The sequence below is a fragment of the Phocoena phocoena genome, chromosome 11, assembly GCF_963924675.1.
Source record: "Phocoena phocoena chromosome 11, mPhoPho1.1, whole genome shotgun sequence".
Taxonomy (NCBI): Eukaryota; Metazoa; Chordata; class Mammalia; order Artiodactyla; family Phocoenidae; genus Phocoena; species Phocoena phocoena.
The window spans coordinates 10,794,323-10,811,043 of NC_089229.1; the positions used below are offsets into that span (position 1 = coordinate 10,794,323).

The 16,721-nt window shown below is 55.7% G+C and overlaps 1 protein-coding gene across 3 annotated transcripts in view; it reads right to left on the minus strand.

Moving 5' to 3' along the window:
- Nucleotides 1–1,896: 1,896 nt before the first annotated feature.
- Nucleotides 1,897–16,721, minus strand: part of CYTH4 (cytohesin 4) — a 28,038-nt gene continuing 13,213 nt past the window's right edge. For 2 of the 3 annotated variants that reach the window (XM_065888410.1, XM_065888411.1), the window contains 8 exons: nucleotides 15,391–15,471; nucleotides 13,502–13,614; nucleotides 11,394–11,542; nucleotides 5,529–5,640; nucleotides 4,076–4,152; nucleotides 3,623–3,694; nucleotides 2,963–3,117; nucleotides 2,099–2,171 (listed from right to left, as the gene is read on the minus strand). In XM_065888410.1, the coding sequence (XP_065744482.1) occupies nucleotides 2,099–2,171; nucleotides 2,963–3,117; nucleotides 3,623–3,694; nucleotides 4,076–4,152; nucleotides 5,529–5,640; nucleotides 11,394–11,542; nucleotides 13,502–13,614; nucleotides 15,391–15,471 (832 nt within the window). Of the gene's footprint in view, nucleotides 2,172–2,962; nucleotides 3,118–3,622; nucleotides 3,695–4,075; nucleotides 4,153–5,528; nucleotides 5,641–11,393; nucleotides 11,543–13,501; nucleotides 13,615–15,390; nucleotides 15,472–16,721 lie in introns of all 3 variants that reach the window. The other variant, XM_065888409.1, reaches the window with a different exon arrangement.

The following is a 16,721-nucleotide window of genomic DNA, read 5'->3' on the forward strand; positions in this document are numbered from 1 at the left end:
CTGGAGATCTGCCCAGTGTGGCAGCCCCAGTGCCCAGGGAATGAGGGTCCAGGGTCCTTGGAGTGTCCACTCTTCCCTGTCTGGCCCTCCTGCACTCTGGCTGGGAAAGGGATGGTGAAGGGGCAGGGTGGGCTCAAGGATGGGAGATGTAGTCACAGACAGGACAGAGCCCCTCACGAGTTGAATCATGACCTTTATTCTCTATTCTGAGTGATTCCCAGAACAGTCACTCATGCCCAGAAAATCCCCCATTCCACCCTCTCAATGATGCGGCGGTGGGGGGAAGCTGAGGACCAGAGAGGGGAAGGAAGTGGACTAAGGTCACACAGCCAGTGTATAACCAGTGGCAGGAGAGAACCTCAGAGCCCATGACGCCTGGCTGCCCCTTCAGCGGCCAAGTGAGGCAGCAGAGGTGGCGCTCAGCTCCCAGGCTGACATGGAGTCTGTGGAAGACCTCAAACGTCCTGTAAGGCTTCTTCTTGCAGATGCCCAACCAGATCCTCGTCAGTGCAATATCATTACCAGGTTCTTGCACACCTCCAGAGATAGGGGTCTCACCACTGCAAGGCAGCTACTCTATCCTGACACCCTGGAGAGTGTGCATGTGTGTGGGAGGTGGAAGGGAGGAGAGGTTGCCCCCCTTCCCCGGGGGGAATCCACCTTGCTCTGGCTTGCCCACGCAGGCTGGGAGTGGGGCAGGGGTAACCCCATATCCTGCTTTCCTGCCAGGGAACTTCCCTCCAGGGACACCCCCAGGGCCTGTGCGATGGCGTGAGAAGTGCTACTGAGAAGAAACCTGTTCGTGGAATCCTCCTCCAGGCTGGAATCTCCCTGGAGAGCTGCCTGCCTGTGGGCTGGGAAGTCAGTTCCACTCTTGATGCTGCTACGCTAGAGGAGCTCAGGATGCTGGGACCCTGCTCACCACCACAGGAGCCCTGGGCAGTGGTCCAGCAGGGAAGCTGTAGCTGAGACTCTGCTACAAGCTTCTGTGTCACTCACTGGCATGGCCGCTGCCTCCAGGTAGCCACAGGTAACCCTCTTGGTAACCACAGCTCACAAAGCTCTCTACTTGGCTTCTCGATTGTACCGCCAGTTCCGCCTGAGTACATCTGTCTGGGATGCTGTCTGCCATTTTCTTGAGGAGTCCCACCCGCCCCTTCTCTAAGCTGGACATCCTTGAGGATGGAGCCCACTCTGCGCTCTGCCTCCCAGCAGCCTTCAGTCCAGAGCCCCCTCCAGCTCTGGTGCAGACATCTCCAGCCAGAAGCTCCTTAGGAGACCCAGTCCAATCCTGTCCTTCTACCGAGAGGAAGCAGTCTCAGAGGAGGGAGGTGGCCAGCTCACGCCCTGCTGGGACCTACCTAGGGCCATTGCTGGCAGGTTGGAGGTTGCAGTGGGGGCGGTGCACAGAGCCAGAAGGGCCAAGACATTTCTCTCCAAACACCGTACTTTTCCAGGAACCAGAGAAGGAGGGTGGCTTGGACGAGGGCACACAACAAGTTGGAGACAGAGCTGGGACCGAGACCGTGGCATCAGGGCTTCTAGTCCAGTGCTCTCGGGTCTCCCAGAGGTCTTGTCGGTGGGTCTGAGATGTGTACGTGTGTCCCTTGGGCAGGGAAGGCCAAGCCCCAGATGGGGATGGGGGAGGGGCTGGCCGAGAAACCCCCTGAGCAGAAGGAGGGGGCATCACCATGGCGGAGGGTAGGAAGCATACAGGCCCCTCCTGCTCCGAGGGCTGACAGCATTTCAGAGGGCAAGGAGACGTCTGACAGGAGAGGAAACTGAGCCCCAGAGAGAGGGCGGGGTGCCGGGTTCTGGGCTGCTTTCCTCACCCCTTACTGCGGTGGACTTGGGGCTGGGGCAGGGCCTTTCCTGGGTGTCCAGGGCCAGCGGCCTCATGATCGGGCTTTGGGCCCTCGGTGGTTCCCACCCACCCTCTTTCTTGAGCCCTTCCTCCCCTCTGCTGTCAGCTTGAAGTGAAGGGGGTTGAAGGAGGATGTCTGCGGGCCAGGAAAGGGTACCCTGGGGTGGGAGGTAGGTCTCCAGGTACCACAGGTCACGGGGTTCCCAGGAAGCTGGGCACCACCTCCCAGGAAGCTCACTGCTTGCTGGCAATCTTCTTCTTCCGAGCAGAGACCAGGTCATAGAAGGGGACACGGGTGATGCTGGCTCTGGAGCGAGAGTAGGTGAAAAGATTTAAGGGCTGGGCAGGCTGACTTAAAGAGTCTCATGTCCCAGGGAGGGGTCGGCCTGCCCTGCCTCAGGGGAAAAGCCAGATGACCCCAGCAAGGACCAAGCCAGGGTGTGTCCAGCTTCGCTGGCCTAACCCAGAGTCCCACGGGCGGGGCCGGAGGGGGTGAGGCCTGAGAGCCTTGGGAATTCTGCCCCCAAATGTCTTTGGACCCCTCCCCAGGCTCCCAACAGACTCTCAGAAGGAGGTGACAAGAGCCCAGGTGGAACCAGCAGGACTCTTTGCCGGTCACGGCTCTGCCCCTCACTGGCTGTGTGGCCCTGGGCGAGTCCCTCCACTCTCTGGGCCTCAGTCCTCATGTGTAAAATGGAGGTGAGCGTGGCTTTGGCCTGACGTGCCCCCTTGTTTTTGCCTGCATTGTTTGTTCCACCTAGAAAGGCCTCCTCTCTACCTCCATCAGGTCTTTCCAGGGCCACTATGGGTCCTGAGGCTAACAGGCGCTGGGCAAAGAGCTTTACATGCAACATCTCCCGTGATCCTCCACCATCCCTACGAAGGCGGTGCCTCTCTCCCCTGTGTCCTGGACCTGGCACTGTGCCGGCCCAGAGGGGCTGCTCACAGAATATGTGTGGAAGGGATTTGCATGCCAGAAACAGGAGGGAGATTCTAGAGTTAGCCCTCTTTACAGACAAGGAAACAGGGCTCCAAGAGAAGTAGGCGCTTCTGGAAGGTGACAGGAGACACCTCCCCACCAGTCCGCCCACCCATTACCGAATGGCCTTGATCCACTGGTCCCGCTCCTCGGCGCTGGAGGCCGAGATCCGGTAGGACTCGTGCTTGCCCTCTACCACCTTGCCGTCGCCATCCGTCTTGCAGGCCTTTATCTTCTGGCCTCGGCAGCTGGGGTTGTAGAGCTCCAGGCAGAACTGTGGGGAAGTGGCCAGGTGAAGGCAGGGCAGGGGTAGAAGGAGAGGGCTGCTACACTGGGCTCTCCGGGAGGCTCAGAGAGGCCTAGACACTTGGGCAAGACCAGCGCTTGGATGAGCGGCAGGACAGACCCGACCCCCGGGCCTTCCTGTGAGAGGCAAAGGGGCAGAAGCTGCAGTTCCTCACGCTGAGAACTTATTACGTGCCTGGCTCGGCCTAAATCCATGATTCTTCTTCAAATCCCCATTTGACAGATGGGGAAACTGAGGCTCAGAAATGAGTGGAGACTTACTGAACGTCCCCGAGCCAGTGTCAGGCTCTGAGAGTCAGCAAGGCCGGGCCCTCTTGATGCCATTGACCTGCCCCCAGGATCCACGGCCCCAGGAGGGAGACTGAGGCAACCCTGAGCCACCCGGAAGGTGTGATGGGCACCCCCTCTCCTCCCACCCTGTTTTGGAAATTCCCGCAGCCGCTCTGGCCTCGGGCCGCCATACCGATACCTACTGGCTTCTTGGGGTCATCCACCTTCTGCACTGAGAGGTTCTCAAGGGGTATGATTCCCCGGGGCTCCTTGTCCTGCAGGGGAACGGGAGACAAGGTCAGGATCTGCAAATGGAGCTTCAAAGCCAAGGGCAGGGAGTGACCTTGGGGGCTCCCTAGACCCAGAGAGGAGTGTGCCCATCTCCCCCGACTCTGTGCAGCCCTGGAGAGGGCAGGGGAGCAGCACGGAAAGAGCTGAGAAAGAGCTGGGAGTCAGGAGGCCTGACTTTAAGCCCCGGCTCTGCCTTGCACCTTGGCCCAGCCCCTTCCCTTCTTTGTAGCTCAGTTTTCCCCATCTGTAAAATGGGTATGGAGGAGGTCCGAAAGATCTCAAGGGGCCCCAAGCTCTGTCAATGGACCACTTAGTGGGAGTCTGGAAAGGGTTTGGGGGGAGGGGCAGGGCAGGGTAAGGCTCACAGTGGTGAACTCAAAGTAGTAGAGGCAGCTGTCCGTCAGGATGAACCAGCGTCGTTTCCACGTCTTCACGCGGCCGCCTGCGAAAGCCAGTGGTGGAGTCAGTCAGCCCTCCTCTGCCCTGGGCCATCAGCACTTCCCTCCATGGAACAGCAGGGCCTCAGACGCTCTCCTCTGGGCCCCCACCTGAGCAGCAAGCCCCCAACCCCTTGCCTGCCACACCTTCCCCCTTATCTATCCCTTCCTGACTTAAAACCTGAGTTGCTCTATCACCCCCGCACTGCCCCTGAGTTGCCTGACCCAGGCTCCTCCATGATCAGGCCCTGGGGCAGGCTGGTCGTTCCCTGCACTTTCCTGCTGCCCTCACCCCTCCGTTCATGCCTTGGTCCACTCCCTGCTTGACACTATGCTAAGCCTTTTATCTTTCATTTGCCAGACAACGTTCTAGAGATTTCAAAAAACTTTCACTTACTAATCCGTATAACCACCTATGAGGCGGGGACCATTATTAACCCCATTTTACAGATGAGGAGACCGAGGTACAGAGAGGCTAAGTCATCTGCTCGAGGTCTGTCTGCAGAGCTGGGATTTGAACCCCAGTGTCCCAGCCCCAGAGCCCAAGTGCTTGGCTTCCCACACATTTATGGGACATTTTGCAGCTGTGGAAACTCAGGCTGAGGATGGGTGGAGGAGCTGGGATCTGTGACTTAGAGCTTCCCTGGGACTGAGGACAGTCAGCTGGGCGAGGAAGGAGGCTGCAGTCTGCAGGGGGGTAAACTGGGAGGTGGGTCTGGAGAGATGGAGGGCTTAGATGGGCACCCCGGGCCAGGACCCCTGCTCCAACACGAGGCGTCTGTCCTCCCCTGCCCTGGAGGACCACCGTGCCTGGCTGGGCTGCCCCTGCTGGGGCGGCGCCCGGGAGTGTGTGGGGGTAGCAGGAGCACACGGAGCCGCTGCAGCTGTGGCACCCGCCACAGCTCCCCTCTGCAGGCCCGAGGCCCTCCGTGTCCCCTAGTCCCATTGAGGGGAGGCTCCCCGAGCCACATCCTGTCACACTCCCTCCCTCTGTCTTTCAAGGACACCCAACCCTCTGCCCACCAAAATCCGCCACTGGCTGGCTGTGTGGCCCTGGGCAGATGCTCTAACCTCACTGGGTCTGGGCTAACTCAGAATCGCTTCAGGAAGGACCTGCGGTTGAACCGTTTATCTATGAATCAGTCAGCTTCCCGTCCCCACTTCCTGCTTATCGTTCCCCTCCCGCACTGTCCCCTTATCCCCAGGACAGACAGATGGACGGATGGCACGGGCAGACTGCTGCTCCAGGGGTCAGGAGACCTGGGGCTGACCTGACTGTACCCCCGAGGCTGCATGTCAAGTGCGTGTGTGTGGCAGCCGCGTGGCCTGAGTGTGCAGGCACGTCGGTGCGCGTCCCCCGCGTGCGTGAGCACGGTCTCACCTAGCTTGAGCAGCCAGCCCTCGCGGTCGGGGTTGAAGAAGGTGTGAGTGAGGTCGTTGCCATCGTCCTCGGGGATGGAGAAGGGCTCACTCTTGATGCTGTCGAAGAGGTTCTGCCCCGAGAGAAGGGAGGGAAAGACCCGCCGTGACATTCATCCCAGTCCAGGGCCTGGGTTCCGCCTGTGTGATCTCGGGCAGGCCACTGGCCCTCTGGGCAAACTCTTTCCCCTCCTGTTAGCTCCTCCTTGGTCCCTGGCTTTCTTGGGGAAACCCTCCCCGGTCCCCGCAGGCCCAGTGGTGCTCCCCTGTCCCCAACCCCATGTCATGCCTCCCCCTGTGCTAGTGTAGAATGGAGCGGGTGGGGTGAGCCCCGCAGAGAGACCGTGCTGGCTGCGTCACCCATGGTCCCCGCAGCGGCCAGTTGTTTTGCTGTCAGTTTGCTTGCTGAGGTTGACTTCCCCAGGTAGACAGGGAGCTCCTCCAGGAAAGGCCTGGGTGTCATAACCCCAGAGCCTCCCCCAGGGCCTGGCCTAAAGCAGGGTAGCGACTGTTTGCTGACCTAGCGGCCGATGGTTCCCACCCCCCACCTTCCTGCTGGAATCCTAGCCAGTGGCGGGAGAAGGCGCGTGGAAGAGCACCTGCTCAGTGTCAGGCCACCTGGGCTGAAATCCCAGCTCGGTCATTTGATGACTGTGTGACCCCGGGCACACCCCTCAACCTCTCTGAGCCGCTCTGTCTACATCTGAAAAATGGACAATGCTGACCCCCAGTGTTCTAGGGAGAGTAAATGGACTACACTGGGGTCAGAGCCCCTCCCTGCCCCCTGACCACCCAGCACCGCTCTCAAGGGTCAGATGAGTGAGTCAGGGTCCATCACCCCCACGTCTGAGAGTGCTGGAGACAGGATGCTTGGCTGGGATGTGTACAGGCACACACAAGTTCACCAGTGTGTGTGCGTGTGCATGCGTGTACGCACACACACGCACACACACACACACACGCAAACACACACACACACACACACACACACACTCTCTGGGGCACAGCAGCCGGATTCAGTGCCTCTCTGGACAACATCTAAGGGGGAAGGGGGCTCCTCTTCTTTTAGGTGCAATCGCTAGACTTCCAGGTGTATCGTGGGTTGGGGGACACAGAGGACCTGCTAGGGAGTTGGAGATTGGCTGCCCATGTTGTGACTCAAGGTGGGATGCTGACCTAGGCTCTTAAAGCCCCCTCTCCTAGGCAGAGACCAGAGACCTGTTCTGGGGGGTAGGAATTTCTCAGAAAGCAGATTTTAGTTCTCTATGGAGGACTTTCTAGACATTGGAGCTGCTGAAATATGGAAGGAGCAACCTTGTAGGGTAATGAGTTCCTTGTCACTGGAAGTATGCAAGCCAGGGCTAAGACCTCCCTGTGGGAGAGATATGGATGTTGGCAACAGATCACCCCTGTGTGTTTTGAACCCCCTGCCGTGGGGCACTGCATTCCATAGACGACCTGCCCAGATTTCCCGAGTGTTTGGAAAACACATTCTAAATTGTCTAATTCTGCTGACTAAAGCCAGACACAATGCTGGGTCTCTATCCTTGAGATAATGACATCATTTCCTTCTGTTGCAGTTGTCTGTGCTGCTGTTCAGACGGTTTCCTCGAAATTTTAAAGGAAAATTTTCCCGAGTACTGTTCGATTCCCCAAAGTTTTAGAAATGGTGTTTTCTGGTTTGTAAAGGGCTTTTCTGATCCAGGAGCTTAGGGGTGGCGGAGGGGTAAGAGATGGGGGGAGGAGAGTGCCGGCTGGAAGCAGGTCTTCCTGGGTTTGATGGAGTGGGCTCCGCTGGCTGCGGTGGGGTGAGTGCGGAAGAGCAGGGACCACTTTCTCTGTTTGGAACCCCTGCATCCCTAAAGCAGCCGGGAAGCCCTGCCTTACCCATCCTGCCCTGGCCCAGCCTGGCCCTGGGATTCCCCGAGTGGTGGTGGCCGGTTGAACAAGGTCTGTGGCAGCAAGGCCTTGTCAGCGAAGCTGGCAGCACAAATATTCTGAAGGCCCAAGGAGGTGAGCGGGGGTACAGGGAGGGCCTCATCCTTCATGACACCCACAGGGAGCCCCATGGCACCTTTGGCAGGCGCCCGACAGCCTACACATTCTGCCCCCACAAGGGAAACAGCTCAGTTCACCCACATTTCCTGTACCTTGTAAACCCCAGGCTCCCCCTGCCCCCGCTCCCTGTAATAAAACATCCTTGCACCTGGACTTTCTGTCCAGGTTGCTGTCTGGGTGGGGGGGTTGACACTCACTGCCCACCTGCCACGCCCCCAGGCTCCAGGAGACTGTGAATGACTCCCATCTGGCTAATCAGAGCATTTCATCCTACTGGTCACGGGGACGGGTTCAGAGAGGGACCTGTGACCCCCGCCAGTCAATAAGCCTTAATTCACTAAGCCTTAATTCTGGGATTCTAGCTTAGAGTATAAAGCAAGATGGAAGCCTGGAGCTGCCCAGGCCATCTTTGCTGCAACCTGGGGAAAGCCTATTTAAGAGGGAAGCCAATTTGGAAGAGGAGGCTGCTCGGAGATGGAGAGACCAGACTGCGCTCTTCTGACCTCACTGAGCAGCTGGATCTAGCCGAGCCTGAAGCCAACCATCAATCCCCCATCTTTTCCATGATATGAGCTGAGATTCCTCCAGCCAGGAAGAAACTGGAAGCTGGGAAACACGGCCAAGGTCTCCATCCCCTAATCTTGCTTTCTGGTCTCTGCAGAGGGAAGGGCTTTGGAGTCAGACAGACGTGGGTTTGAATCTGGACTCCTCACAGACTGAGACCCTTGGCCAGCTACCTCTGTTGGAGCTCAGTTTCCTTCGCTGTAAACTGGGGATGGTACCTGCTGCCTAAGGTTGTCGAGATGGCTTAATGGGCCCAGCATATGGTCAGTTCTGATGGAGACGCTTGGACAGGAACCCAGGAGGTCCGGCCTTGCCCGCAGCAGAAGATGCCCTGAACTGGGAGACTGTTCCCTTGCCCGGACCTCAGTTTCTCCACCTGTGGCACTGGAGAGTGGACAAGCCCTCCTTCTATCCTCTCTGCTTCTTCCCCATCTCCACCCTGGCTCCCTCTCTGGGCAACGCTGTCACGGTGAGTGGTGCCAGGTTCTTGAAGTGCTTTGTCTGCTTCTCAGGAGAACAATGTGAGGTCAGTGTCATCAGCCCACTTTGCAGATGGAGAAACTGAGGCTCACACGCAAGGGCACACAACCATAAGGGCAGAGCTGGGATTTGATCTCCCATCTTCTGAGTCTACACCCTGTACCTTTGGGCTGAGCTTCTTAGGCACTCGCCCCGTCCCCATCAGGGTGGCCAGGGCAAGACCCGCTCAACATGCCTGAGCCCCAGCTCCCATCATGCACCTCTTTGAAGCCTTTCCCAGCCGCACACCCTCATGGTCACGGGGTGACCTCTCTTTAGGTGATGTATCTGTGTCAATTTAATTTCATAAATCAGGTCACTTAAAAATGTTATGTGTCCTGGAGAATCCTTTTGCAAAGCTGCAAACTCAATACCTGAAGGTGCTTAGAGCCGAGTCCTTGCTTTACACACGGGGAGGATGAGACCCCAAGAGAAAGCAAGAGGACCCCCGGTCCTGAGCAGCTTCCTGTGAAAGCCTTGAAGAGCAAGGCTTTGAAGAGCAAGGACCAGGCCAGTGTGGTTCACTTTGTGTCCTGGGAAGCTTCTGGATTAACTGGCCAGTCCAACGACACAGGTGCTGTGCTAAATACCTTACTAATCCTATAAACTTACCTACACTAATCCTATAAACCGGGAGCTCAGAGAGGTCAAGCCACTTACCTAAAGTCACACAACTTGAAAATGGGGGAGCCAGGACTTGGATGTGGCTGTGACTCCAACGCTCTGTTCTTTTCCCTGCTCAGTGCCTGCCCCTCTCGGCTGCCAAGGAGGATAATAAACCCTTCCCAGACCTCCCAGGAAGAGCTTGAAGCTAAATTGAGATAGTAGACCGGAAAGCCCTATGAGAAGAAAGTTACAAGCTCTATACAAATGCAATGCATTGTTATTAACAAAAGGCTTGAATTGGGAAAAATACCTCGGGAGGGAAGGAGGCTCTTTGGGGGCTGAAGCAATACAGTGGCACCTGGGAGATCCCACAGGACGGGTGCTGGCGTGTCATTAACTCATTACCTGCTGGACAAGGTGCGCCCAGCTTCCGGCCCCAGGTACCGCGATGAGATGTGCTCCCAGTTTTCAAATGCTTTCCACGTTTTAGGCATTTTACTAAGGGCTGGGGATTTTAAATTATTATTAATTACTCTTGATGGCGACCTAAGCTACACTTTAGAGCTCGTGCTATGAGCCTGGCGTGGGCTATGCCCTTTACAGTTTTAAAAATTACTACTCACAGCAGCTCTGTGACGCAGGCATCATTATCCCTGTTCTCCTGGTTGAGGAAATGGCGGCTCCAAGAGGGTGAGTCATTATTTAAGGTCACCCAGCGGGCAAACAGGGAGATGGTACTTGACCTGAGCTCTAACCTACTTTCAAGCCCTCATTTTACGTCGTGCCCCCTGACCACCAGGATAAACTGTCTCTGGGGACCAAGGAGGAGGGTGGGCTAAGGGCGAGGCTGTTCTCAAACACCGAGGGGCACCAGAATCGCTCCAGACTCAGGCTTTCCCCACACCGACCAGACTTCTGCTGTCGGAGGTACACAGGGTGCTAAGCTGCCAGGGTGGGGTTCACACCGTCTCCTCCCCTCCTGCCGTGCTCTGACCTGGAGGGAACTGAAGCTCTATTGAGCTCTGGGGCGTCTCTGGTCCTAGAAATGAATCGTCAATTCATTTTTGCAGAGCCAGGCTTTGAATCTCACTCCTGTGTTTCTACAACAGCTCCTGGCTCCACTTTGCCCATAGGAAGCAGGCAAACTCCTGAGGCTGTCGTTCGAAGTATGGTCTCTCTGGCCCAACCTCGGTGCCCATCACGGTCTGTATATACCCAGCTGGCCACTCTGGATGCCCCTCCCTTTCCCAACCAGGTCGGATGCTGGCTAGTTCCTCTTTCTGGAATGTCCTTTCCCTGCTTCTCCTCTGGGCAAACTCCCACTCAACGTTCGAGGCCCAGTTCAAAAGTCACCTCCTCTGTGGAGTCTTCCAGGATGGCACCCTTCCCCTTCTCCCAGGAGAGTGATAATAGTGTCCTCTGTGTCTCCATAGCTGCGTATCCTACGGTCAGTGCAGCATGAATCGCGCAGGGTTATAATTCACATGTGTATCATCCTCCTACCAGACCCTGAATGTGGGTTTACTCATCCCTGGGTGCCCCATGCCAGGCACAGGGCTCGGTGCAGTGTAGCAGGGGTGGGACTGTTTGAGGAGGGGATGGGAGGCCTGGGCTCTGCTCGACTCTCGAGCTGATGTGTAGCCTGTGGAAGACCTGTTCCTTCCTCTCTGAAAGAGGGAGGGGTTTGAGCAGAGTCTGGGGATTTTCAGCCCTGACTCACTGAGAGTCTAAGAATCTGGGATTCCAAAAAATAGACCTAGGCTGCGTGAGGCACCCTTTCTGGAAGGTGTGAATGATGGGTGCCCAGAGATCCCCAAAGGCTGAGGTCTGGGAGGACGTCCTGGGTGTTCAGTCTTGGACCTCCTTCTTAAGATGGGCCCACTTGGGAAAGCCCTTCTCCGGATCAACCTCTTTTGTGATGGTCCCTCTCAAGACAGTGACCAACCTGGGAGGGCCATCTCAGCAGCGCCCTCTCCTGGAGCGGCCTATCTTAGAAGAGCCCCTCTTGGGCCATGGACCTAAGGACAGGCTCCTCCTGGACGCCTGGGGGCGGGGCTAGGTGGGGCCACACCCCTCTTACCCGCAGCTGCTCCTCAGGCAGGTCACTGCCATCATTGATGCCACGGTTCATGGACACAAAGCGCTCGAAGGGCGGCCTGTCCCGGACATTGGGGTTGTGGAGGCTGGTGTTGAGCATGATGATGGAGAAGGACAGGACGTAGCAGGTGTCTGTGGGGACGGGACAGAGGTCACAGTCTTGGCCCTGGCCACTCCCCCCTCCCCTGCCCCAATCCCTTCTAGGGGCCAAGAATGGGCCGTTTCAATGTCCTGAAGGTCCACTCTGTCCTCCCGGCTTGGCATTTGAGGCCTGGCCACGCCTCCCACTCTTATGGGGCTCCCTGCTCCAAACAAGCTTCAGGTGTCAGTTCCGGAGCCCCTGTGTGCCTTCCTACCCTGGTACTTCTGCTCCTTCTGGGGCCCCTGCCAGGAACTCCCTCCTCTTCCCTTTCTACCCACTTAAACCCTCCCGCTCTTTCGGCCCCAGTTCCAGCCCTCCCCCCCCACCCCAGCCCTCCTCCCCGCCCCCAGCCCTGCCCCCCCAGCTCCAGCCCTCCTCCCCCCCCCCCCCCCCCCCGCACCGAGCCCTCCCCCCCACCCCAGCCCCGCCCACTCTCCAGCTCCCCCACCCCCCCCACCCCAGCCCTCCCAGCTCTCCTGCCCACTCTGTTCTCTGCCTTCTTGGAACTCAGAGGATGCTTATTGTTGGCAACACCGTTCAGGGCTTCGTCACGTGCCACTTGGTAATCTTATTAGCACTGTGGGGCTCCCGGAGCCGCGCTCCTGTTCCATTATTCACTTTCAGGTGCTCGGGAGCGAGGCTGGGCTGAGCGTTTGGGAAGGAGGTGATCGCTACTCTATGATGTTTTAAAGCCCTGGGTCCAGAGCCAGGGAAGTCCAGCTGTGTCCCCAACTCTCCGGTTGACCTTGGAAAGTACCTGAGTTTCCAGAGCCTCAGCTTCCCCATCTGCAATATTAGGAGGTTTAACTTTGAAGTAGCTTCATGTTCTAGGACATCGATAATTCTCCCTCTGGTAGCAGTGGCACTAATGTTGGTGCTTGCCCTGTGCTAAGCTCTTTACAGCCCTTGACAACACTATGAGGTAGGCACTGTTACCACCATCATTTTACAGATTAGGAAACTGAGACACGGGGAGAGTGAGTTTACATGTCCAAGGTCACGAACTTCAGTAGTGAGACTGTGATTCAAATCTGGTGCTTTAAAATTCCTTCCTTCCTACAAATATTTATTGTGTACCTCCTAAGTGCTACAGAATGGGGATTCACTGGTGAAAAAATCTGTATGGTCCCCATCCTTGTGAGATATTTAGACTTGTGGGGCTGACAGATAACAAACAAGCAAATCCCTAATTTATATATAACTACAAGGTAGGCAAATGCTCTGTAGGACTTGCCCATGGATATACTGCTGAAAAGCTCCCTTTGCTTCTCGGAGTCTGTGTTCTGCAGGGATGACCTTGTAGAGTGGATGTAAGGATTACATGACTTTGCATGGGTAAAGCACTTAGCACATGGGGAGTGTTCAATATGTGGACTTGGTTATTGCTATGGTATCTTCAGACCCAGAGAAGAGGCCAGGATAAGCCTGCCATGATGACTTTTCGCCCACCATGTTGGGGGATGTGGGGGACTGAGCTTTGCTGATATCTTTCTATACCCCTTTGCGCCCTGCATCCCTGCTCAGGCTGTTTCATGCTTCTGTGCCTTTGCTCAAACTAGAACTCCTGTCTAAAAGGCCATTTCTCCCCTTGACCTCCTGGAGAACTCCTATTCATCCTTCAGAACCCCATTCAGACCTCAGGACCTCTGGGAAGCCAGCCTGGACACACTGAGTTCCCCCATCCCTGCCCTCAGATGAGGCACTGATGCCTTAGCACCCTGTGCCATTATTTCCTGCCTTCTCTCCCAAGGATCATGCCCTGAGGCAGTTCTGCCTGACAAGCACCCAGCAGAGGGCCTGGCACAGAGTTGTTGGAACTCAGTGAGGGTTCATGAGGGGATCTGGGCTCCCAGGGTTTGGGTGCTTGGGAGAGACCTGAGGGGTTAGAGAGGCCGAGGGGCCTTGGAAGGCAGATTTGTGTCTGGCAGGGTCCCCTCCCACACTGGCACCTGTGGATTGGAAGACACCTGGGTTGCAGAGGCAGTATCGGGTGGCAAAGGTCTCCATCATGCGATCGATCTTCTGGGCCTCACCTGGCAGTCGGAAGCTCCATAGGAATTGTCTGGGGGAAGAACAGAACCATGGCCAGTGGAGGTGGGGGAGGCTCTAACAGGGGGTTTAGGGGGTACCCCATCCCCCCACGCCATAAGCTGCTCTGTGTTTCCCAGGCTTAGTCTCTTTATCCTGTAAATGAGAGACTCCACACCTGTCATCTAGGCTCATGGGGGGTGAGGGTGGGGTCAGTGGAATTTGTTATTCTGAGCACCAAGACTGCAGGAGGGATCCAAGAAATGCTTTTTCTTCTAGAATACAGGAGCTGAGCGGGCACACCCCTCTGCCCATCTGAGACCCAGCACCATTTGCGGCCCAGTCCACCTTAGCCCTGTGGATTCCCGGGTTCTGAGGCCCCTCCCCGCCTGGCCACTGGGCCCTGGGATTTGACTGTGGGTCCCTGGGGGAGTGTCTTCCCTTGGCTGGGCATCCCTTTCTTAGAAGTAAATGATTTCCACAGCTTCCAACTAAGTTCCCCAAGGGCAAGGGCAGTGCCTGCTCCTCTCACATCTCCTGGTGAGCTGGGACAGCCAGTAACTGCTCAGTAAAGGCTAGCTGAATGAGTGAAAGAATGAACAGGTGAATAAATGAACAAATGAATGTTGGAGACTCCCAACCTACCCCTCTCCTTTAAAAAGCATGGGAGTTAAAGGGAAGGCCACATTGCTTAGATGCTGGTGGCTTCTTCCTTCTCTGCCTAGCAAACTCCTAATCATCCATCAAAGCCCAGAACAAATGCCCCCACTCAGGAGCTGATTTTCCAGGCATCATCTGCAGCAGCAAGACTTACTAAGCACTGACGGTGGACCAGTTCTAAGCATTTTCTCATTTAGTCCTCATCACCCTATGAGGTTGGTACTGTTAGTATCCACATTTTACAGATGAAGAAACTGAGGCACAGAGAGGTTTTTTTTTTTTTTTTTTTTTGCGGTACGCGGGCCTCTCACTGTTGTGGCCTCTCCCGTTGCGGAGCACAGGCTCCGGACGTGCAGGCTCAGTGGCCATGGCTCACGGGCCCAGCTGCTCCGCGGCATGTGGGATCTTCCCGGACCGGGGCACGAACCCGCGTCCCCTGCATCGGCAGGCGGACTCTCAACCACTGCGCCACCAGGGAAGCCCCGGAGAGGTTTTTTGTGTGTGTGTGTGTGTGACTTTCCCAAGGGGTGAGTAGCAGAGATAAGATATGAACTGAGCAGTCTGGCTCCAGAGCTTGTGCTCCTACCGCATGTACTGTAATGCCTCCCATTGTTGTAAAAATGAGTAGCAACAATAATATCCTAATTAGAAAATAATAAGTAATAATAAATGCAGTACATACTAAGCTGCATTATTAAAATAAGTAAAACAAGCACTAATGCAGAGAGCAGCGGGATGGGAACGGCATCATAATAGTAGTAATGATTATGACTTAATATTATTTTATAATAATGCTGTAATATAATAGTAGTAGTAGTAACGAGCCAGGTACTGATCCAGGCAGTCCACATCTATTATCTCATCTAACCTCAGCTCTATGTGGGGGATAATGTCACTAATTAAGTTTATTTATTTATTTATTAAAAAATTTTTTTTTGGCCGCACCACGCAGCTTGTAGGATTTTAGTTCCCGGGCCCTCAGCAATGAAAGCGCTGAGTCCTAACCACTGGACCGCCAGGGAGTTCCCTCATTTATTCATTCTTTCTCCTGATGCTTTGTTTGTGCTGTTAGCCATGTGGATGGTGATGCCCCAACCCTTCCTGCCGTGCCACCCTCGAGGGTCAGGCCCCTGCCCCCTGCACCACTCACCTGAGGGCCTGGACAAGGTTGAGGTTGGCGAACTCGTGGCAATCTACGAAGGCCTGGAGGACCTGCAGGTTGATGGGGTCCCTGGCGAGGAGGCAGAAGGGAGGGCGGGACACACTCGGGCATTTGCTGGCACCCACCTCCGGGGGGGTGGTTGAGGTGGGGGAGGCCAAGGAGGGGAGAGATGTCCTCCTTCCGAATCCAGCCACCATCTGGTCTGTTCACATCTGTCTGAGCCCACATCACAGTCCCCCCCGCCCCCGTGTGCACGTCCATGTCCTCCCACACACAGCAGACGCCCCACCCCGCAACGGCTCATCAGCACTGTCCTCACCCAGGAGGGGAGCTCTGGTTTCAGAGCGGCCTGCCCTGAGTCAAATCCTTCCTCTGTCACTTCCTTCATGGGTGACCCCACACAAGCCACTTGACCTCCCCAAGCCCCAGTGTCCACATCTGTAAAATCAAGAGAAAATGCCCACCCCCTTTTCCTTCCCCTTCCCTGATCTGAAATCAGAAAGCGTTGCCCTTCTTGCCACCTGGGTTCCCTGCTTGCTTAGAAGGAGAGTGTCCTCCGGGGAGCCTGGGGGAAGGGTTCCTGGCTCGTTGGCCCAGCTCCACGCCTGTCCCCTATAGTCTATCTGCCACCCAGCAGCCAGAAGGGTCCCCTCAGACCACTCTTCTGCCCAGAACCCTCTCAGGGATCCCCACCTTGTCACCTACTACTTTCTTCCTTCCTCTCTCTCTTCCGGTCTCACTAGCCTGCTGTTCTTTAAGCAGCTTCTGCCCCAGGGCCTTTGCACACACTGTTCCCTCTGCCTGAAAATGCTCTTGCCCCACAGCTGCACTGCTCATCTCCTTTAAATTTCAGTCAAAGTTCACCTTCTCTGTGAGACCCTTTGTGTCCACAACTATTTAAAGTCCACAGCCTTCGAAGCATGGTTCCCAGAACTTTCTCATCTCCCTTCCCTGCTTTATTTGTATTCCAAAGAACTTATAATTTTCTAACTTATTTTACATATTTTGGGATCTGCCTTCCCCATTAGAATGTACCTCCTTGAGGGTAGGAGCTTTTTGATTTTGTGTTGTTTTTGTTTTTGGCCGTGCCGCGTGACTTGTGGGCTCTTAGTTCCCCGACCAGGGTTGAACCCAGGCCCGTGGAAGTGAAAGTGCCGAGTCCTAACCACTGGACATCCAGTGGTTTGTTTTTTTTTAACTGAAGTATAGTTGATTTACAACAGTGTTATTTTCAAGTGCACAGCGAAGTGATTTGGTTATACATATATATGTATATATCTGTATTCTTTTTTCAATTCTTTTCCATTATAGTTTATTAC